General features: G+C 42.5%; 1 protein-coding gene across 3 annotated transcripts in view; it reads left to right on the forward strand.

Moving 5' to 3' along the window:
• Positions 1-22,518, forward strand: part of SASH1 (SAM and SH3 domain containing 1) — a 366,232-nt gene that overhangs the window by 234,764 nt on the left and 108,950 nt on the right. For all 3 annotated transcript variants that reach the window (XM_078001231.1, XM_028847194.2, XM_028847193.2), the window contains exons 3-4: positions 20,276-20,326; positions 20,455-20,504. In XM_078001231.1, coding sequence (XP_077857357.1) covers positions 20,276-20,326; positions 20,455-20,504 — 101 coding nt within the window. The remainder of the gene's footprint in view (positions 1-20,275; positions 20,327-20,454; positions 20,505-22,518) is intronic.

Genomic DNA, 22,518 nt, shown 5'->3' on the forward strand with positions numbered 1-22,518 from the left:
TTGGCCCTAGGAAGACAGTGAACTCTTAAGATAAAGATATATATTTAAAGATGTTCATGGTCACTTCTTTCATTTTTTCTTTTTTCTTTTCTTTTGGAGACAGGGTCTCACTCTGTCTCCAAACAGAGCCTGTAGCTGGGACTACAGACTCGTGCTACCATGCCCAGCTAATTTTTGTATTTTTAGTAGAGACGGCGTTTGACCACGTTGGCCAGGCTGGTCTTGAACTGCTGACCTCAGGTGATCCACCCACCTCGGCCTCCCAAAGTGCTGGGATTACAGGCATGAGCCACCTTGCCCAGCCAGGGCCAATTTTTAGATAGGAGTGTAGCAGGGTGAAAAGTAGGAACATGTGAAAGACTCTTGAAACACTGTTGATCACCTGGAAATATTCTACAGTCTGCACTCCCGCCAGCAGCACTCCTGCCCTGTTCTTATTTTATACTTCCCAGCATTTAGGGAGAAAAAGTTACCAGTTTGAAAAGTAATCTTATTGTGCTTTTAAGCTATATTTCTCTTGTTATTTATAAGAACACATATTTTTCTATCCTTATTTTTCTGACTCATCTCTTAAAGTCATTTGCTCATTTTTCTATTTAAAGTAATACCTTTCTTGTTTATTTATCAGCACTTTTTTTTTTTTTTTTTTTTTTTTGAGACGGAGTCTCACTGTGTCTCCCAGGCTGGAGTGCAGTGGCGTGATCTCGGCTCACTGCAAGCTCCGCCTCCCGGGTTCACGCCATTCTCCCGCCTCAGCCTCCCAAGTAGCTGAGACTACAGGCGCCCGCCACCACGCCTGGCTAGTTTTTTGTATTTTTAGTAGAGACGGGGTTTCACCATGTTGGCCAGGATAGTCTCGATCTCCTGACCTCGTGATCCACCCGCCTCGGCCTCCCAAAGTGCTGGGATTACAGGCTTGAGCCACCGCGCCCGGCCTATCAGCACTTTTTATATAGTGAGCCATTTAGTCCATTATCATGAATGTGGCACATTTTCTCCCAGGCGGAGAGGATGCATTTTTGCACAACTTCTCTACCAGGTAAATGATGAGGAGGGAAAGGAGCGGGCCCTCCTCTTCGTATGGAGGAAAGGTTGACCTTTCAACCAGAATCTCTCTTCCTAGGCACAGCAGCAATGACTCAGTCACTGGGATGGCAGTGCCCACAAGCACCAATGCCCAAGAATCCCATTTGTTTTGCAGACAGGGCTGCTTTTATAGTGCCAATCTATGCTTTCTGCCTGAGCTGCCAGAACCATGTGGGGTCCAAGTAGGCATGTGAGCATGGAGATGAACTCTGTTCTGGATAAACAGTACTCCACCTTGTCCCCTCCTCCCATATTAGTAGTCAGTGATCCGTGTGAATTTAATTGGTTTCCAGAAAGTGAGTGTTATGTGTATACGTCAGTGTGCCACTTTAGAGTTGTAGAAAGAAAAAGTTGGGCCTTGTGGCTGTGGATGAATGAACACGACCCTGACAAACAGCTGCTGTTTTGAACAGCGGGATAAATTTATGTTTAAACCAGAGTAAACTATGAAACAAGGTAATAATTTTGAGCAATGAAGTATGTTTGCTATAGTAACCATTACAGACACAGATAAATCACAGTAATTTCAACATGGCACTTTTGCCATTCAATAAATGGGTATTTTAAATTTCATTTGTTTTTGAACTAAGTTTCATAATTTATAGAGTAAGCCATTCAAAGATTAATGCTCAGAAGGGAGAAAAATCACTATACAAGAACAGAAACATGTCATTTATGTATATTACATTGGGACTTTGTCTGCCTGTGTTTCCATTATAAACCTGATTTTGCAAGCATTTATAATAGACCAATAAAAAGTTTGCCCTGGGCTAAAGTTTGCCATTTGTCGCTGAGATTCCAATTTTCACATATTTTCTTTCTCAAATAATATGATACCTATCTCTGTGTGTGTGTGTGTGTGTGTGTGTGTGTGTGTGTGTGTGTTTTGAGATGGAGTCTTGCTTTGTCCCCAGGCTGGAGTGCAGTGGTGTGATCTTGGCTCACTGAAACCTCCGCCTCCTCGGTTCATGCAATTCTCCTGCCTCAGCCTCCTGAGTAGCTGGGACTACAGGTGTGCGCCACCACACCCAGATAATTTTTGTATTTTTATTAGAGACAGGGTTTCACCATGTTGGCCAGGATGGTCTCAATCTCTTGACCTTGTGATCCACCCGCCTTGGCCTCCCAAAGTGTTGGGATTACAGGCATGAGCCACCCTGCCCGGCCCCATGTGTTTTTTATACAACATGACTAATTCAAAGGTTTATTTATTTTAAAAGCAAGTTTGTGGCTGATGATTTCAAAATGTATTGGCTTGCAATTGATTCTGGAGTTTTTTAAAGATGGTTACACAGTATTTAAAGATGGTTCAAAAATATGGTTCAGAGAATGAGAAAGGAAAGTGGTTAAATGTCATGATAGCACCACTTGATTTTATAATAGCAAAGACAACAATAATAGTGACACTTCATTAGGACAAAATGTGAGCTGATCTATTAGAGGAACCATTCAAATTTAGCACCTCCTGTTTGATCAGGCTACATAATTTTGTAAATCCCCCATTCAGTCACCCAATCTGCATACTAATAAGTTCCAACGTTATTTATATGATACCATGAGAGCCTTTCGTTTTTTATATTCTCAGTTACTGTTTCTCTTACTTAACTGTGAGCTCCTGAAGGTCAGTGACTATTTTTTTATACTGCCAGTACCCAGCACGTCAACTGAGTACAAACTGGTCAGGAAACACTGGTTGAGTAGATGAAGACATAAATGTTTGTTCAGTTATAGGTTGTTGCCAAATTCTGAAGGTCATCTGTTTCAAATGTTTGAGTCATTGGGCTAGAACTTGTAGTTCCTTCTACCATTAAAAAAAATCATGTAAAAGATAAATCATACCACAATAACTTAATTTTATTTCCAATGATTACACTCCAATCAAGTAGTGGAATTATAGTAGTCGGTCAGAGGTCTGACCAGTTTCTGAAAAACAAACAAACAAACAAACAAAAAAACTCCCCATCCCAGACAGCAGACAATCCTGCAGTCAAGCTTGAATGCTCCATTGATGTGGTTTCCACGTGTTGTAAGTAATTTATTCTATTGTTGGACACCTGGCTCTGCTTGCCCTTCTGCCCCATCATTTTTAATAAAATGGCGGTGAGTCCATCTTTGTCTTTTTAATTTTTTTTTTATTTTAGAGATAGTGTCTTTTTCTCCTCCTCCTCCTCCTCCTCCTTCTTATTCTCCTTCTTCTTCTTCTTCTCCTCCTTCTCCTTCTCCTCCTTCTCCTTCTCCTTCTCCTTCTTCTCCTTCTCCTTCTCCTCCTCCTTCTCCTTCTCCTACTTCTCCGCCTCCTTCCTCCTTCTCCTCCTCCTTCTCCTCCTTCTTCTCCTCCTCCTTCCTCCTTCTCCTCCTCCTTCTTCTCCTTCTCCTCCTCCTTCTCCTCCTCCTCCTCCTTCCTCTTCCTCTTCCTCTTCCTCTTCTTCTGGTTCTGCTTCTTCTGCTGCTTCTTCTGCTACTGCTGCTTCTTCCTCTGCTTCTGCTTCTATTGCTTCTTCCTTTTTCGGGACCGGGCTGGAGTGCAGTGGCACAATCTCAGCTCACTGCAGCCTCCATCTCCTGGGTTCAACTGATTCTCCTGCCTCAGCCTCCCGAGTATTTGGTATTACAGGCATGTGCTATCATGCCTGATTAATTTTTATATTTTTAGTAGAGACGGGGTTTCACCATGTTGGCATGCTGGTCTCAAATTCCTGACCTCAAGTTGTCCGCCCGCCTCGGCCTCCCAAAGTTCTGGGGTTACAGGGGTGAGCCACCATGTCCAGCCAGACGGGGCTTTGTTCTGTGTGCCCAGGCTCAGTGCAGTGGTACAATCATAGCTCACTGTAACCTCTAACTCCTGGCCTCTAAGGATCTTCCTGCCTGGGCCTCCCGTAGCACTGGGATTGCTAGTGTCAGCCACTGAGTCCAGCCTCCTTTTAACTTTAAAATTCTTAGTCTCGATCATCCCTTTTAGGGCACTGAAAACCAGGGCAGACTTCAAGCGGGGCTCCAGATATACCTACCCCTTCACCTGCAGGCCCCTGAATCTGACTAGAAGCAGCTCTGAGCAGCCTTCTTTGGACCAGTAGTTCTCAAAGTGTGGTTCCCCAGCCTGCAGCATCAGCATCACCTGGGAATGTGGTAAAAATGCAGATTAAACTCTTGGGTAGCACCCAGCAATCTGTGTTTAAGAAGCCGTCCAGGGATTGCAAGGCACTAAGTTTGAGAACCACTGACAGGGCTTATGGGAGCATGGTCCCAGGGCAGAGCAGTGTATGTGACTCCCATGAGCAGTACACAGGATGGGTGATACGCACTTCAGTGGCAAACTTGGCCATCACAGTCAAGGGTCCCTGAAGCTCGTGGAAGAGGTGGATTGAAGCTTCAGACATGGAGTGCAAGGTGCAGTGGTCAGGTGTGGTGGGAGGCAGCTCTGGACCAGCGCAGCCAAGCTAGCTTCAGGATGAACACTGTATGTACAAGGCTGCACAAAAGAACTCTGTCAGTACATTGTAGTACAAATTAAACTAGATTTAAAATATGTTATGTTTTCATAAGAGATTTCACTATGTCTGTTAATGAAATAAGGTGCTGCTACATTCTTGAAATAGAAATTGCCATATTTCCGTTGGCTGTAAAATGCTTAATAAATTTAAAATGGTTGTAAAAAAGGTTAAAACAATTTTTACCTCTTAGTTTGAGTAAAACTTTTTGTTACTAATCAAGAAATCATCATTAAACATCTTGATCTGGAATGGCGTGTAGTTCTTTCAAGCATATAGACAGTTACTTCAAACAGTTATTTTCTTTTTTTTTTCTTTTTTTTTTTTTTTTTTTTGAGACGGAGTCTCGCTCTGTCACCCGAGCTGGAGTGCAGTGGCCGGATCTCAGCTCACTGCAAGCTCCGCCTCCCGGGTTTACGCCATTCTCCTGCCTCAGCCTCCCAAGTAGCTGGGACTACAGGCGCCCGCCACCTCGCCCTGCTAGTTTTTTGTATTTTTTAGTAGAGACGGGGTTTCACCGTGTTAGCCAGGATGGTCTCGATCTCCTGACCTCGTGATCCGCCCGTCTCGGCCTCCCAAAGTGCTGGGATTACAGGCTTGAGCCACCGCGCCCGGCCCAAACAGTTATTTTCAAAGAAGTAAGCTCAAGGTTCTTGAAAAAATTGGAAAATAATTTATTTGAAAGTATTACATCAATTCAGTATTTAATATCTTCACTAATACTCTGATTTTCTTTTCTCTCTTCCCTCCCCTCCGCTCCGCTCCCCTCCGTTCTCCTTCCCTCCCCCTCCTCCTTTTTTTTTTTTTTCCTGAGTCTCCCTCTGTCCCCCAGGCTGGAGTGCAGTGGCACAATCTTGGCTCACTGCAACCTCTGCCTCCCAGGTTCAAGTGATTCTCCTGTCTCAGCCTCTGTGAGCCACTGTGTCTGGCCTGATTTTATTTTCTCTATGGTCATTAGATATTATTTTAAAAGAATACTTTCGACCAGGTGTGGTGGCGCATACCTGTAAGCCCAGCATTGGGAGGCCAAGGAGGGGAGATCACCTGAAGTGAGGAGTTCAAGACTAGTGTGGCCAACATGCTGAAACCCCGTCTCTACTGAAAATACAAAAATTAGCTGGGTGTGGTGGCGGGCACCTCTAATCCCACCTACTGGGGAGACTGAGGCAAGAGAATGGCTTGAACCCGGGAGACGGAGGCTGCAGTGAGCCGAGATCATGCCACTGCACTCTTTTAGCCTGGGCAACAAGAGTGAAACTCCATCTCAAAATAAATAAATAAATAAATAAATAAAATACTTTTTTTCCCATTTAAAATCTTCTCAGTTTCTCCTAGCTCTTCACTGGGCAGTTCCCTGCTCCCTGGAAGCCTTTCCCATGTTTATATTTTTCTTCCCTTCTCTGTGTAAACAGCCCTGCTTCCTCCAATTGATCCTGAGTATTCGACACCATTTCCAGACACCATTCTAGTGAAGGTGCTCCGGTTTCCATTGTCCCCGGGAAATGTGGCATGCAGAGCCAAGCACAGTTACCCAGATGTCATGTACCTGGTGCCAGAACAGAAGGAGTGTTGCACCTGTGGCTTAAGAGTTGAAATGCAAAATGAGTGACTTTAGAATTCACTAGATGGAAGCCCCTAGATGGAAGCAGTGTATGTCTCTTTCACTGTTTTATCCTTGTTGACTTATGGGCTCAGTAAATATTTTTTAAAATTATGGAATGATTAGATGAAAGAGGAGATGGAAAAAAAACAGAGAAAGCAAAAGGAAATGAGCTTATGTAGGGCCTCCTGTCACTTTTGTCTCATGTTTGTCAATCCCAGTGAGCAACCAGATGTACCCAGAAAATTACTTAGTGGTCGGGCATGGTGGCTCACGCCAGTAATCCCAGCACTTTGGGAGGCCGAGGCGGGCTGGTCACTTGAGTCCAGGAGTCCGAGACCAGACTGGTCAACATGGCAAAACCCCATCTCTACTAAAAATACAATATATATATAAAAGCTCAGTGTGCATGGTGCATGCCTATAATCCCAGCTACTCGGAGGGCTGAGGCAGGAGAATCACTTGAACCCAGGAGGCAGAGGTTGCAGTGAACTGAGATTGTGCCACTGCACACTGCGCTCCAGCCTGGGCAACAGAGCGAGACAGAGTCTCAAAAAAAGCAAAGGAGATCACTTAGGGAGCATGGGATGAGAACAGGGAGGGTGAGAGGATTCTGGGGATGGCCACTACCATCTAGAATGGCCAGATATCATGGTCTATACCCCTGGGAAATGTACCCAGGGAGTGGGTTATAGTGTGGATATGCCAAGTCCTGCTAGTAGAGTGAAAAATTGAATTATAGAACTTGTTGGGTTCGTTTTTTAGGATAACTAAAATGTCTTCATGGACACTGTGCCTTTTAATGATTACGTTTATATAACCAATGTTTTGTACACTGTAAAAGGTGCATTCTTCTAACACAACACCCACATCTTATTGAAATGATCCATTGCCACATTGTGGTATATAGATCTTATTCCTGTCTCCATGCAAAATGCTTGGTATGTGGTATGCACTCAACATTGGTAAAGTTGTAGCTTAAACGATCTGGTACATAGTTTTAAACAAAGACAGTTTAGACATTAAAGAATTATACGCCTCGTTTGACATGAGGTGTGGGAGCACCAAGCTTGACCCTCTTAGATTCAAATTACTCCTGAATTTAACTAATTCAACTCTGATGTGTTTTAGCACAGCTATGCTTCAGGATGGTGGAACTCACCCTCCTGTCCTCCCAGACTGATTTCTGCTCCTGCCCTGGGTACTTCTTGACTCCTCTGAATGGGTAGGGGAGTGTGAACCTCAGGGAGGCCCGCTTGGTATGCTCCTCTGCTTTCACTCGGGGATCTCAGACCTAATTTCAGCTTTGCCCAGTGTGAAAGCATTTCCAGAGCGAGGTGACTTCTTCCGGAATTTTCCATGTGATATCTTTCAGAATAATAGTGTGTTATCTCTGCCAGAAGCCAGAGGAGAAATTTTTACTTGGAGAAAGATTCCTATGGCTACCTTAAGACATAAAAGTATAGTAACATCCATCTCGTAACTGAGCATGTGGTCTGTCTGTACTGTGGCATCCCATGGCTCACCTTTTATGAACTAACCGAATCCCTGGGCCTACTCTACTTTATAGTCTTGTTTCCTCTGCTATTTGTATCATAGAAATTAATTAGCTCTTTAGCTTTTTACTTTTATCATGTGACACTGAACTAACTTACTTAGCCACCTTAAGTCATTTTTTGGAATGTGGTGAGGCCTAAATAAATAAGTAACTAATACTGCAGAATATAAACTATCAGGCCGGGGGTGGTGGCTCATCCCTGTAATCCCAGCACTTGGGGAGGCCGAGGCAGGCTGATCACTTGAGGTTAAGAGTTTGAGACAGCCTGGCCAACATGGTGAAACCCTATCTCTACTAAAAATACAAAAATTAACCGGCGTGGTGATACACAACTGTAATCCCAGCTACTTGGGAGGCTGAGGCAGGAGAATTGCTTGAACCTGAGAGGCGGAGGTTATAGTGAGTTGAGATGGTGCCACTGCACTCCAGCCGGGGCCACAAGAGTGAAACTTTATCTCAAAAAAAAAAAAAGAAAAAAAAGTATACAAATTAACACAGCAAAATACTCAATTATTTTAACACAGAGCATTAATGGCTGGGTGGAAATTGCCACTTCAGGTTTCTTTCTTATGAAAGCTTACAGAAATTCACTGATCCCTTAATTATGGTGAGACTTTAAGGTTGCAGTTAGTGGAATAGAATTCTTCAGCTGTGAAATAAAAATTTTTCCCTTAGAACCTTTCTTCTTTGATATGGTGGGATGAGAGTACTTTTCCTTCAGTTTCGCTCAGAAGAAAATTTCTTATACCAGGCCAAGAGCTTATGGGGGTTCAGAACAATGACTAACATATTCTGTTATACCTCAAGCAATATTGGTGAAATGAGACATGAAAAGCTGAAGAGTTAGATATGGATGAAGAAACTGACAGGCGACTACTGATTTTTACCTAAAAGTGATTAAACATAACAACATTCTGTTTTAAGTTCTTATGTATCTAAGTCGTAGATCTTAAATATTTGTTGAATTACTTTTACTTCCTAGTGTAACTCTGCAATCCCAAAGTAAATCTTAAATAAAAACATGAAAATACACGTGCCATACAATAAAAGTACAAACACAAATTAAAAGAAGGAAGCTGAGCATGGTAGCACATGCCTGTAGTCCCAGCTATCCAGGAGGCTGAGGCAGGAGGATTGCTTGAGCCTGGGAGGTCAAGGCTGCAGTGAACTATGACTGCACTCCAACCTAGGCCTGGGTGACAGAGCAAGACCCTGTATCTTTAAAAAAAAAAAAAAAGGAATGGAAAAAGAGTCAGGCTTATTGGCATAGTGATCCCATTTGAACAAACCAGGACTAGGACAATTGTTCACACTTCTAATCCCACCACTTTGGTAGGCTGAGGTGGGAGGTTTGCTTGAGGCCAGGAGTCTGAGACCAGCCTGGCCAACATAGCAAGACCCCATCTCAAAAAAAAATAAATTAGGCGTGGTGGTGTGTATGCACAGCCCCAGCTACTTGGTAGCCTGAGGCAGGAGGATCACTTGAGTTTAGGAGGTCAAAGCTGTAGTGAGCTATGGTCACACCACTGTACTCCAGCCTGGGCGACAAAGCAAGATCCCATCTCTTTAAAAAACACAAAAACAAAAAATACAAAACAAACCAATAGATTCCCAGTAGTACTCCCTTGTACAGAGAGCCTGTGCAAGGCTGTAGAAAGTAGCATTCTCAAGGGGATGTCCTGGCAGATAATAAATGCTAAGTAAATAGATTTTGATGGATTGTGGCGGCACACAATGAATTTCAACAGGAATTCATTGGAAGGCCATTTACAGTCTAGTTGAGGAAAACCAGGAAGTGAGTAGAAGAGTTGCTACCTATAGGTAAATTTAACGATTATGTGACGTGGCTAGTCATTGGCATGTCCATACTCAGGCATGTCATTTAAGGCACAAGTGGGCAGAGAAGGTTAAATAGGAGAGTGTATTGGAATTGGAGCTAAAGGATGAGTAGATTTGGATGGATAGGAAGGAGAAACATTCTAGGTAGCATAAGCAGAAGTGAGACACCAGGCTCAGTCTGCACTCAGAGAACAGAGGACATGGTAACTGCTCACTAAGAGGGTTTATGATCAGGCTATTTGGTGAAGGGCCTTCTTCCAAAACGTGGACTTCATCCTGTCTGTATTGTGTTTCCGTGAAAGATTTTGTGAATTTTGTTTTGTTTTGTTTTAGTCAGAGTCTCTCTCTGTCACCCAGGCTGGAGTGCAGTGGTGCCATCTCAGCTCACTGCAGGCTTCGCCTCCTGGGTTCAAGCGATTCTCCTGCCTCGGCCTCTGAAGTAGCTGGGATTATAGGCACATGCCACCATGCCCGGCTAATCTTTGTATTTTTAGTAGAGATGAGGTTTCACCCTGTTAGCCAGGCTGGTCTCGAACTCCTGACCTCAAGCAATCCACCTGCCTCGGCCTCCCAGAGTGTTAGGATTACAGAGGTGAGCCACTGCACCCGGCCTCCATGAAGGATTTGGAAGAGAGAAGTGACACAGAAGCAGTGAGTTTCTCAAACAGTACACATCACTGGGGAATTTTGGCAAATTGCAGATTTTGATTCAGGAGGTTTGGGATGGGACCACGACTGGATGTATAGCAGGTTCCCAGGCGATGCTAATGCAGATGGTCCACAAATCATATTTTGAATAGCAGAGACACAGAGTACTATTTCCAGAAGATGGAGTTGACAATAGTGATTAGAGGGGCATGGCACCACTTATCACAGTCCTTTTAGAGTAAAAAGGACCATAAAGATTATCAAGTGATCCATTTGCCTTTTGTTGCCATTGGAAAAACCAAACCAAACAAAATAAAACAGGTTCTAAAGGTTGCACTGCAGTGGGGAGCAGAACTGGACTCCAGTCTCCCAGCTGACAGTACTTTCCATGCAGCCATACGCTGGTAGCCCAGGTAGCTGTGAGGCAAAGGACTACAGGGGGAATGGATTCACTGGATGGATGCAAGAAACCTCAGGAAGAGAAAAGCAGTAGCTTTGGGCAGCTGATTTAGTGGGGAGTGAGAAGATTCCTAAGACAATAGATTTTTTTTTTCTTTTTTTTTTTTTTTTTGAGATGGAGTCACTCTCGCCCAGGCTGGAGTACAGTGGCGCGATCTCGGCTCACTGCAACCTCCGCCTCCCAGGGTCAAGCCATTCTCCTGCCTTAGCCTCCCTAGTGGCTGGGACTACAGACACCCGCCTCCACGCCCAGCTAATTATTATTGTATTTTTAGTAGAGACAGGGTTTCACCATGTTGGCCAGGCTGGTTTCAAACTCATGACCTCAGATGATCTGCCCACCTCAACCTCCCAAAGTGCTGCGTTATAGGTGTGAGCCATCACGCCTGGCCGATAATGTTGAATTTTAAGTCCTAGTAAAATCGACACATTTCCCATGAATTGACTGGAATAGAGAAGTCAGACAAGAGTGGAATGATTTCCTGGCAAAGGTGAGAATGTTGACGTTCAGGTTGCCCTGGGATCTACATGCCTGATTGCCCTGCACTAATCCATGTGTTGACTGCTGGAGCTCATCTAGTGGGATGGCTGGTTCATCTGAGACAGGTCAGCCAGGACTGAGAGGTTAAACAGCAGCCAGCAGGTCATAGAGTCAAAGCTTGGACTCCCAGAACTTTGCAAATAGTTACAGTCTCTTTGATTTTTTCAATAAAAATAAAGATGTGATGGTATTTTTAGGTTTAAAACATGGAGAAAGGGGCCTCCTTTAAAAGGTGAGAAATAACCTACTTGAATCTGATCATGTGGACCCATTTGTAATAAGGTACAAGGTAATACAATTTTTTTTTTTTTTTTTTGAAACTGAGTTTTGCTGTTGTTGCCCAGGTGGAGTGCAATGGCGCAATCTTGGCTCACTGCAACATCTGCCTCCCGGGGTCAAGCGATTCTCATGCCTCAGCCTCCCAAACAGCTGGGATTACAGGCACGCTGGGCTAATTTTGTATTTTTAGTAGAGATGGAGTTTCTCCATGTTGGTTAAGCTAGTCTCAAACTTCCAACCTCAGGTGATTTGCCCGCCTTGGCCTCCCAAAATGCTGGGATTACAGGTGTGAGCCACCACGCCTGGCCAAATGTATACATTTTTAAGTAGAGTTTACCTGGAAGTTTCTGTTCATCTACTTTATCTGTTACTTGGTAAGGATCTCTCCTGTGAAAAACACATATAGTATAGTTTGCCAACTGGGAGATAGCACAACTCTATAGCCATCTTGTAAAGCATTAGAAACCATGTAAATCTATGACCGGCAGCAACTTTCCCCAGCAGTTCAGAGCTTGGATCCCTCCATTAATCGCATGCATCAGAAGTAGCATGTGGCATTTTACTTTTAGCTGCATGTGGCTAAGCATCCGATCACCTCTGGCTTTTTCCACCTCTTCCTTCCTGTACCTAGTGTGGAGGAGGAGAACTTGGCACCGAGCTGAGCTGGTGGGCGCCTGGTATTCTTCCTCTCCGTTTTTGGAACAGAATGGGGATTTGTCCCTCCTGCTTTTCCAGCTGCAAAGTTCATTTGGCTTGGAACCTTGGCAGCATTAAGGGAGGAGTAACGTGGATTTCCACAAGAGGTGGAGACAAATGGGAGTGGGGATAAGGGCATGATATTTGTTTTCCAGGATCTAATTCTGCCCTGGGTGGGTTTTTGAATCTGGTATTTTGCACAATGGGATGTAGGTCCTAAAGCCAGAATGTCATCATTTAGGGACAGAGACTTAGTTTTGTATTTCACCTAGTCCCTTTTAGTGTGACTGTAGACGTGTGTGTATATACATACACAAGCAGGTAAAAGCACACACAGGTGCACATTTGTTTTGGCTTTGGTTTTGGCAAACTACTGATTTCATCTTGCAATACTTGGGTTTTGCTTTTGTTGTTGGATTTATTTATTTAGCTTCTGTGTTAGGTACAATAAACATTTGCGGAACTATTGTTTCTACAAATTATCCAATCTGACAATAAATGCATTTGAAGTTTTTCTCCCCAGTAAGATTTTTTTTTTTTTTTTTTTTTTTGAGACGGAGTCTTGCTCTGTCGTCCAGGCTGGAGTGCAGTGGCCAGATCTCAGCTCACTGCAAGCTCCGCCTCCCGGGTTTACGCCATTCTCCTGCCTCAGCCTCCCAAGTAGCTGGGACTACAGGCGCCCGCCACCTCGCCCGGCTAGTTTGTATTTTTTTAGTAGAGACGGGGTTTCACCGTGTTAGCCAGGATGGTCTCGATCTCCTGACCTCGTGATCCGCCCGTCTCGGCCTCCCAAAGTGCTGGGATTACAGGCTTGAGCCACCACGTCCGGCCCAGTAAGATTTTTGATCACCTGATTCATTTTTCTTTTTAACTATACCATATTATAGTGAAGCCTCTTTCAGTCAAACTATAAATATGAAATCATTTCAGCATGGTCCTTCTCTATTAATAATAAAATATACAAATTTTAACACATCAAGAAAATTTTTTAATACCAGCCATGACCTAACTTGATAAATAAAGTATTAATGCCTCTTTGTTTCTTTCTTTCTTTTTTTTTTTTTTTTTTTTGAGATGGAGTCTCTCTGTCACCCAGGCTGGAGTGCAGTGGTGCGATTTCTGCTCACTGCAACTCCTGCCTCCTAGTTCAAGCCATTCTCGTGCCTCAGCCTCCTGAGTAGCTGGGACTACAGGTGCGTGCCATCACACCTGGCTTATTTTTGTATTAAGACAGGGTTTCACTGTGTTGGCCAGGCTGATCTCGAACTACTGATCTTGTGATCTGTCCGCCTTGGCTTCCCAAAGTGCTGGGATTACAGGCGTGAGCCACCATGCCCAGCCTGTTTTAACATTTCTTAGGTAGCTTTTTAGCTTAATTGTTGGGCTACAACTTAAATTGTTATCAAAGTTAACTTTGGGGACTTTTATTATGTTTTTAAAAATATGTGAATAAGTGTATATGTATATTTTTATTACAAAGGGATTTGTTATATTTATCTTTTATTGTGTTTTAAAAATATATTAAAGTAATTGAAAAAGGTTATGAATTGAGAAGTAACCATTGGCGTGTAGAATTCTTTTAGATGTTTTCTCCTGCATTTATAGACATATACATGTAGATAATTTAAAAACATAGGGGAACTGGAGTTTTTTTTCTTTTTTGATACAGAGTCTCACACTGTTGCCCAGGCTGGCGTGCAGTGGCACAATCTTGTCTCACTGCAAGCTCTGCCTCCCAAGTTCACGCCATTCTCCTGCCTCAGCCTCCTGAGTAGTTGGGACTACAGGTGCCCACCACCAGGCTGGGCTAATTTTTTGTGTTTTTAATAGAGACGGGGTTTTACCGTGTTAGCCACGATGGTCTCGATCTCCCGACCTTGTGATCTGCCTTCTTCAGCCTCCCATCTTTTCTAAAGATGTAATCTTTCATCTTTAGAAAAAAGTAATGCAAGACTACATGCTGGTAAAAAAATTCAGTGAGATATACTCTCAGCGTTTTTTTTCTCCATGTGTACACATATATATATGTACAAATATGCATGCATTCATATTGGGATATATTTATATTTGTGTTTAGTTTTCACTGTCACACACAACTTGGGAGGGTTTCTTTAAGAGTTTGTAATGTTAATGAGATTTGTCATTTTAACTAAGGTATCCATATGTGACTTAATGATGAGCAATTAAATCTATAGGTCAAATTTCAAAATCTTCTCACCTCACCAGCCACAGAAAAAATTCACAATTCACTTCTTTTTTAAACGTATTTAAAACATTTCAAACTAAGTTATAATGCCCTAACGTAAGGTTCAAGTTCAACCATCAGTGTTGTGTGACTCTCCCAGGTCATTCTGAGTCCTTTAATTGAACATGGACCATATCGTGGAGTAATTTCTCATTAAATTCTGCTTAGAATATGCTTTTTCCAAGCAAAGTTTATGAACATATCATATTCAGAAATTTTAAAGGATGTAGCCAGGTGCAGTGGCTCATGCCTGTAATCCCAGCACTTTCAGAGGCTGAGGTGGAAGGATTGCTTGAGACCAGGAGTTTGAGACCAGCCTGGGCAACATAATGAGACCTTGTTGCTATTGGAGGGGAGAGGAAATAAGAAAAAAATATTAAAAGCATTGCCGGGCATGGTGGCTTATGCCTGTAATCCTAACACTTTGGGAGGCCAAGCTGGGGTGGATCACGAGGTCGGGAGTTTGAGACCAGGCTGGCCAAGAGACCAGCCTGGCCAATATGGTGAAACCCCATCTCTACTAAAAATACAAAAATTAGCTGGGCGTGGTGGTAGGTACCTGTATTCCCTGCTACTCGGGAGACTGAGGCAGGAGAATCGCTTGAACCTGGGAGGCGGAAGTTGCAGTGAGCCGAAGATTGCACTCCAGCCTGGGAGACAGAGCCAGACTCTGACTCAAAAAAATAAAATAAAATAAAATAAAGGATATTATCTTTACACTTAGGAAACAATAGTGAATACTTTTCTAATAAACTCTAAAGTTACATTCAACTTCAGAATGCATTTCTTCATGTCCCTTTGCAACATTTAGATGGAGTATCTAAATTTCATAAATATGATTTTACCTTATGATCAAAGAAAGTCCTCCAGTGCTAGGAAAGAGTGAAATTCTTGGTGATAGAGCCACGTGCTCAAGATTGAGCAACAGTTAAGGAACTCTGATAGCTAATTCTTAACTTAAAAATGGTGATATTTCATGATTCGATGTCTGAGATTTTCTTCAAAGTAAAATGAGATGAACATGAAGTAAGAGTGAAGGTATAGAGGAAACAAAGTCAACTCTGAACTGCTGATTGTTGGAGCTGGGTAGTAGGAATTGGGGAGTTTACTGTCCTCTTCTCTTTACTTTTGTGTATTTAAAATTTTCTATAATTACAGGTTTGAAATGAGAGACATGATCATTGCAGCCTAATACAGTGCAATATTTTGACCTGAAGTGATAATTCAGGCTGACTGTTGCCAAGCTATACTTGAGTAAATGTTGTGAAAGCCACAAGATAATCCTTCCGGATATTGTCATGAGTAAATGGTTGCACCCCATTCCTCATTTTGAAAACTCATGAGCAGGCCCATTTCCTTGACAGTCAGCATGGTGGACTGTAATTCCCAAAGCTGGCCACAGCGATGTCTGCCATCCATGTTGCTCTCATGGTGTGGCTTTGGCACTCCCCCAGCTGAGAGAGGGGGCCGTGAACCCTCTAACACCTGGGAGGGCTTGTGACTCTGGCAGATATCTTACCATAGGAGGCTGTTATAGGAGGCAATACAAATCTCAGCACTTTGGGAGGCCAAGGGTGGGCAGATTGCTTGAGCCCAGGAGTTCGAGACCAGCCTGCGCAACATGGTGAAACCCCATCTCTACACAAAGTACAAAAAAATTAGCCAGGCATGGTGGCATACGCCTGTAGTCCCAGCTACCTGGGAGGCTGAGGTGGGAGGATCCTTTGAGCCTGGAAGGTCAAGGCTGCAATGAGCCATGACCTCGCCACTGAATTCCAGCCTGGGCAACAGAATGAGATGCTGTCTCAAAAAATAAAAAAATAAAAATAACCCCAAAATACCAAAGGGGCAATACAGCTGCTGCCTGCCTTTCTCCATATGCTTACTCTTACAACCCAGCATCCTGCTGTGAGGAAGCCTCAGCAACCCATGCAGCCCTAGCATTGGCTTCCAGACATGGGAGTGAGCAAGCTTTCCAGTGATTACGGCCCACCCATCAAGTCGTCCCCAGCTTTTGCATGTTCCCAGCAGAGGCTCCAAACACTGTGGAGCAGAGCAAGCCTTTTCTGCTGTTGTCTTTCTGAATTCATAGTCACAGAACCTGTGAAGATCATAAGATGCTTGTTGGTTTATGCCATTACATTTGGGATGATTTGTTACATGGCAGTAGTAACTGAAACAGTTGGCGTATGTTGGGGGAGGAGAGAAGGGTCTTATTTCTCAGTGATCCTTTCTTTTTACAACACGCCCAGCAGTTACACATATTTACACATATACTCAATGACTGTTTTGATGAGGTTCACAATGTTTACTATTTCTGTCTACATTAAGACATCCAGATCAGGAGCTGTATTGTAAACCATCAGCTGTTCTCTGAATAAAGGGGTCGTGGCTGAGCAGTCAGGTGCATGGCACATGGCACATTATAGTAATTACTCTTCGGCACTTTTGTCATTGACATCATGTGACACTCATCAGTGTTATGATAATGGAATTTTGCCAATAGTTTATTCCATTTTTCTCTCTCCAAGCATTCATAGGTCCTTAACTTAGTGGATAACTTTACAAGCTTCTCCTCAGTTGTGCAATATTTTTACTTTAGAATGTGTTTGCTGTAAGACATGCGTCTAAATGATGACTATAATCTCTTATCCTTGGGGGATAAAATTAATAAGACATCCTGAAAAAATTATTCTCTTGCTTGGTCTTGAAAAAAATAAGTCACTAGAAATATCACTATACAAGATCTCCTGTTCAACATCAGTAAGCTGCCCTTGATAAAACAAATGTTCTGCATGAAAACATTACCTGTCTCCATGATTTTAACATTATATGTCAAACTATAGCCCCAATCAATTTTCTGAAAAGTAGCTAAACAAGCTAGGCATGGTCATGAACTATAGTTCTAGCCACCTGGGAGGCTGAGGAATGGCTTGAGCTCTGGGCATAAGGTGGCAGTGCGTGATGATCACGCCCGTGAATAGCCACTACACTCCAGCGTGGGCAACATAGCAAGACCCTGTTTCTTTAAAAAAAAAATTGTTTAAATAGCTAAAAGAATCAAATGCCTATTTTAAGTAACAAATGAACATGCTAAGATGAAATGATTAAAATTTTGCTTCCTTATCATCAAACATTTAATACGGTTGTTAATAAGCAACTACTTTGTATATTCAGGGACAGGTACGTTTTGCCATATATGTTACATTTGTAACATACATACCACAACATACATACACACCATATACGTTACATTTGTGATATGACATGGCAAATGATGCACTTAGCAAATAAAATCTATTTTAAAAATGCAGATAAATGGTTATAACAAAAGAAGATCGTTTCCTAGCATGACTATTACTAGTGAGGTAGAAATGAACAGCTTGAAGAAAAGGTAAAAATGGAGGAGTGGAGGTGAACTGAACCAGTCACTTTTGCTGGTGGTTTTAGAAGGTCATTGGCTGCAATTGGGTGTTAAAGGGGCAATTTCAGAGAAAATTTCAGAGGAACTAACAGTTTTGTTTCATCATCACTCTGAGTTCTTTGTACCAACTCCTGAATAGAAAGGAAGATGTGGGATTAAAAAATCACTGATGATACTTTTGCTTACCTCCTGCTGTTTAAATTTGTAAATTTCTCTATGTGAGACTGAAAGGTTAGGTCCTGGGAAATTGTGGTTGGTGTGTAAGCACCAGAAATGTACAAAAGTATGTATCCCCTTTGTTAACGGTGTCTGAGCCTGACATCCTACCATTCACACTTGGAATATTGTCCATATACTTTTTGGTAGAATGGTGTATCAAATTTGGTACAGAAATATGTCTGTTATGAACAACAGTGGCAGTAAAAACCAGGAGGATGTTAATGAGAGTTCTGTGGAGCTTTTACTCCACTGTGATATCTTTTTATAACAAACAAGGGCCTGAGATTAGGGGATGAGTGAGTTGCCAGTTCATTAAATTCTTGTCCATTAAATCCCATTTCTCTTTCTGGCTGCTTGTCAACAATCATCCCATTCTCAGATGTACTCATCCCAGCACATTCTTTCTTCTTTTTTTCATTGTGGCAAAAAAGCAAAACAAAACAAACAAAAAAAAGAACCCACATAACGTAAAATTCACACTCCCAACAGTTTCCCCAAGTGTGCGGTGCAGTATTGTCAGCCACATGCACGTTGTTGAGCAACAGATTCCCGGAACACTCCTCCACAATCCTGCATGAAAGCGCATTCATTTTGATACTCTATATTCATACTGGATTCCTGTTCCTTATTTAAAAGTATAACTTTGCTCTGAGTTATACTTATTTTCATACTTTATTGCTACTTTTATACTTCAACAAAAGTTTTTCAGTATTGGTGTAGTTTTATAATTGTGTTAATGGTGAAAAGGACAATTGAACAATTAGATGCATGTGAAAATGCATAATTTGTATAATTAGTTTTATCGCAGGTAATTTGTTTATCTCTCTTCATTATCTTACTTTCAAAGGAGATGCAGCCTCCTTGAACTATGAAATGAGGGCATTATAGTATATGGTTTTATCTATAATATTCTTTGATTCTTCTGCCTCTCACGATTTAATGATATTCTTTTTTTTTTTTTTTTTTTGAGACGGAGTCTCTTTCTGTTACCCAGGCTGGAGTGCAGTGGAGCGATCTGTGCTCACTGCAAGCTCTGCCTCCTGGGTTCATGCCATTCTTCTGTCTCAGCCTCCCGAGTAGCTGGGACTACAGGCACATGCCACCATACCTGGCTGATTTTTTTTTTTTTTTTTTGTATTTTTAGTAGAGACGGGGTTTCACCATGTTGACCAGAATGGTCTCGATCTCCTGACCTCGTGATCCACCTACCTCAGCCTCCCAAAGTGTTGGGATTACAGGTGTGAGTCACTGTGCCAGCCTCAGTGCATCTTAATATCAAGTATTTATATTTCATTTATCAAATCAATACCAAGAGTGTTTGTTTTTAAATTTCCAGATAGGTCAGTTCATTTGTGTTAGGAAGTATAGTGATTTTTAAGGCTGCAAGATAACATTCAGTTAGCTTCCCAACTTCCTAAAGACATTAACAACTTCTCCTAAGCTACTAAGTACTCTGAATACGTTTAGAACTTTAAAATTGGATTGGGGCTGGGTGCGGTGGCTCATGCCTGTAATGCCAGCACTTTGGGAAGCCGAGGCGGGCAGATCACAAGGTCAAGAGATCGAGACCATCCTGGCTAACATGGTGAAATCCCGTCTCTACTAAAAATACAAAAATGAGCTAAGCATCGTGGCGCCTGCCTGTAATCCCAGCTTCCCCGGGAAGCTAAGGCAGGAGAATCGTTCGAACCCAGAAGGCGGAGGTTGCAGTGAGCTGAGGTCGCGCTACTGCACTCCAGCATCCAGCCTGGTGACGGAGCTAGACTCCGTCTCAAAAAAAAAAAAAAAAAAAAAAAAATTGGATTGGAACTCTAGTGTCTTTAGAAAACAGCTAAACTCAAATGGGTGGCAGTAAATTCAGTGTCCTAGTGACCGACTAAGTATATCCACAGAATTATTTCACCATGAACTATCAGTCCCCTTGACTGAAAAGGTGCTTTTTTTTTCTTCTGCAATAAAATTGTCAGCAGAGTCTGGCGGCAAAGTTTGGAAAATAGTTCAATCTTAGGGGGCCAGAGCTCTCATTTTAAAAGTATTTAGTTTTCCCAGAAAATCTTCTTATCTCTGCCATCTCCTCCCACTCTATACCCTAACCTTTCCCGAATCCTCCCCTCTCTTCTTACATGTCTATTTGTCTTTCTCGTGTGTGACATGTTTGGAAGTCCCGTTAAACCGGCATCTGTTCTGTTTTAGGAGAAACCCGACGCTAGCCCCACGTCACTTCAGCTGCGGTCCCAGATCGAAGTAAGCACAATGACTTTAATCATCTAGTTTTGCTTCTGCCTTTTTTTTTTTTTTTAAGTGACACTCTGTACAAATCAGATGAAGCCTGCTGCTCTGACCACACTGACTATACGAATCTTCTCTCGTAGGAGTCGCTTGGCTTCTGTAGCGCCGTGTCAACACCAGAAGTGGAAAGAAAGTAAGTCTTTCTCCCTCTGCCCAGGATCACTTTCCAAGAAGGTGTCTTTTAGGTCCATGCTGACGGAAATCAAACAGGCGATCGTGTGCGTATGTACTATGGACTTGGATGTCATTTTCCTTAACATGTTGCATGCATGTGTATGTATCTAGGTGGCTAAGAATGTGTTTTGTAATGCAGTTGGTGATGTCTAAGGATTTTGTGAAGCGTTACTGATTTTACACTGCCTATTGTGAATACACCCTAAATAAATCTCCGGAAATAAAAGAGAAAGGGAAAGGATAGGTGCATTAACCAAGATGGATTTTCATCTTTTACATTAATTTTTAATATAGGATAAAAGTTATCAAGAAGCAAGATACAAAAATAAAATGTACTATGTTCCAGAATAAACCAATGATTAAAAACCCATCTTCTGCACCTCATTTTGGTAGGTGACCTTAAAACAGCAATGAACGTGTGTGTAAAAAAATGGCAAATGATCCCTAGCCTTTCCTGTTAAAGGAAATGTTTTTGCTTCCTTGACCCAACTTGGGCCCTGTAATTTCTACTTTCATAGAAGCTAATTTTATGTTTCATGTTATGTTTTCAGTATTTCTTTTAGGCAACATAAATAAGACAAAAAACAAAGAGAATCTTTTTTCTAAAACCTTTTCTTTTTCTACTTTATTGCATCATCATTATGCTAGAATGTTCTATTTGTGATCTTCCGTGTTAAATTTAAAGAAAGTCCGCATCTCTAAACAGACGCTTCCTTTGGCATGGAGCCACTTGTACGTTCATGCCAAGGGAGGCATAGAAGTGGTTTAGGCATCAAGTATTTCTGGAATGCAAAGCACACGTTGGGGAGAGCGTGTGTGTGCTTTAGAGCACAGCTTTGCCTAATCCATCCACGTGTGTGTGCTGCTGGCACAGGCGGTTCAGGGAGGAGGGCTGCTTTGCCAGAAAGCTATAATTCTAAACTTAAGAGGCTTTGTGGGTTTGGTTCTGGACTGAGGAACATTGCGGGTAATGTCCCACAGCAAACCAAGGCCACTGCCCACTCACGGTGCGAGGATAACTGTGCACATCCATCAACTTTTTTTTGTTTTGCTTACCTTGCCTCTTCCCAGGAACCTGGCAATGTGGAGGCTGAAATAGACAAAAAAGACTCAAGTTGACATTGACTTTGAACTTGGAGGTACTGTGGTAGGGCTAGAAGCATCGAGTGAATGGGCCGTAGCTTTTCCTGCCCTAGTTTATTACTTATGTAGCATGATTCAGGCTGAGAGCTCAGGTGTTCCCTCAGAATCTCTGAATCCTTCAGGAAACAAGAAATGTTTGCTCTTCCTCCTAAGAGGAAGTGACTCACCAAATTTGTACTAACCTTAGTTAGGCTGGGTAGTACTTCTTCCCCTCAGTTGTGGAGAGTCATTCTTTCCGTGTTTATATCCTTTACTTAGTAAAATGTGGCATGGCTCTTGGGGCCGAGAGAGACTGATGGCCTCCTCTGAGGTTAACGAAAAAATTCAAACACACACCCACTGTCCTCTTTTGTAATATTGTCATCTTGCCTCTGTAATTTTAAGTGGTTCAAACTTAATGTGCTTCTAAACAATTTGAAAGTTTAAAAACATTTTGTCCTTTATTTCTCTGTTAATGGCTTTTGAAAACTATGCTACCCTTTGCTTTTAACTTAAAAACACTGTCTTTTAAAAATTTTTATGGCTGGGTGCAGTGGCTCAGGCCTGTAATTCCAGCACTTTGGGAGGCTGAAGTGGGAGGATCACTTGAGGCCAGGAGTTTGAGATCAGCCTGGGCAACATAGTAAGACCGTCTCTGATCCACACCACGCCCCTGCCCCCAGCCCCCCAAAATTAGCCAGGTGTGGTGGTGCCCACCTGTAGTCCCAGCTACTCGGGAGGCTGAGGCAGGTGGGTCCCCTGAGCCCAGGAAGTTAAGGTTGCAGTGAGCTGTGATCATGCTTGGGTGACAGAACAAGACCCCATCTCAAAAGAAAAAAGTAATAAAATAA

The sequence above is a fragment of the Macaca mulatta genome, chromosome 4 (genome assembly GCF_049350105.2).
Source record: "Macaca mulatta isolate MMU2019108-1 chromosome 4, T2T-MMU8v2.0, whole genome shotgun sequence".
NCBI lineage: Eukaryota > Metazoa > Chordata > Mammalia > Primates > Cercopithecidae > Macaca > Macaca mulatta.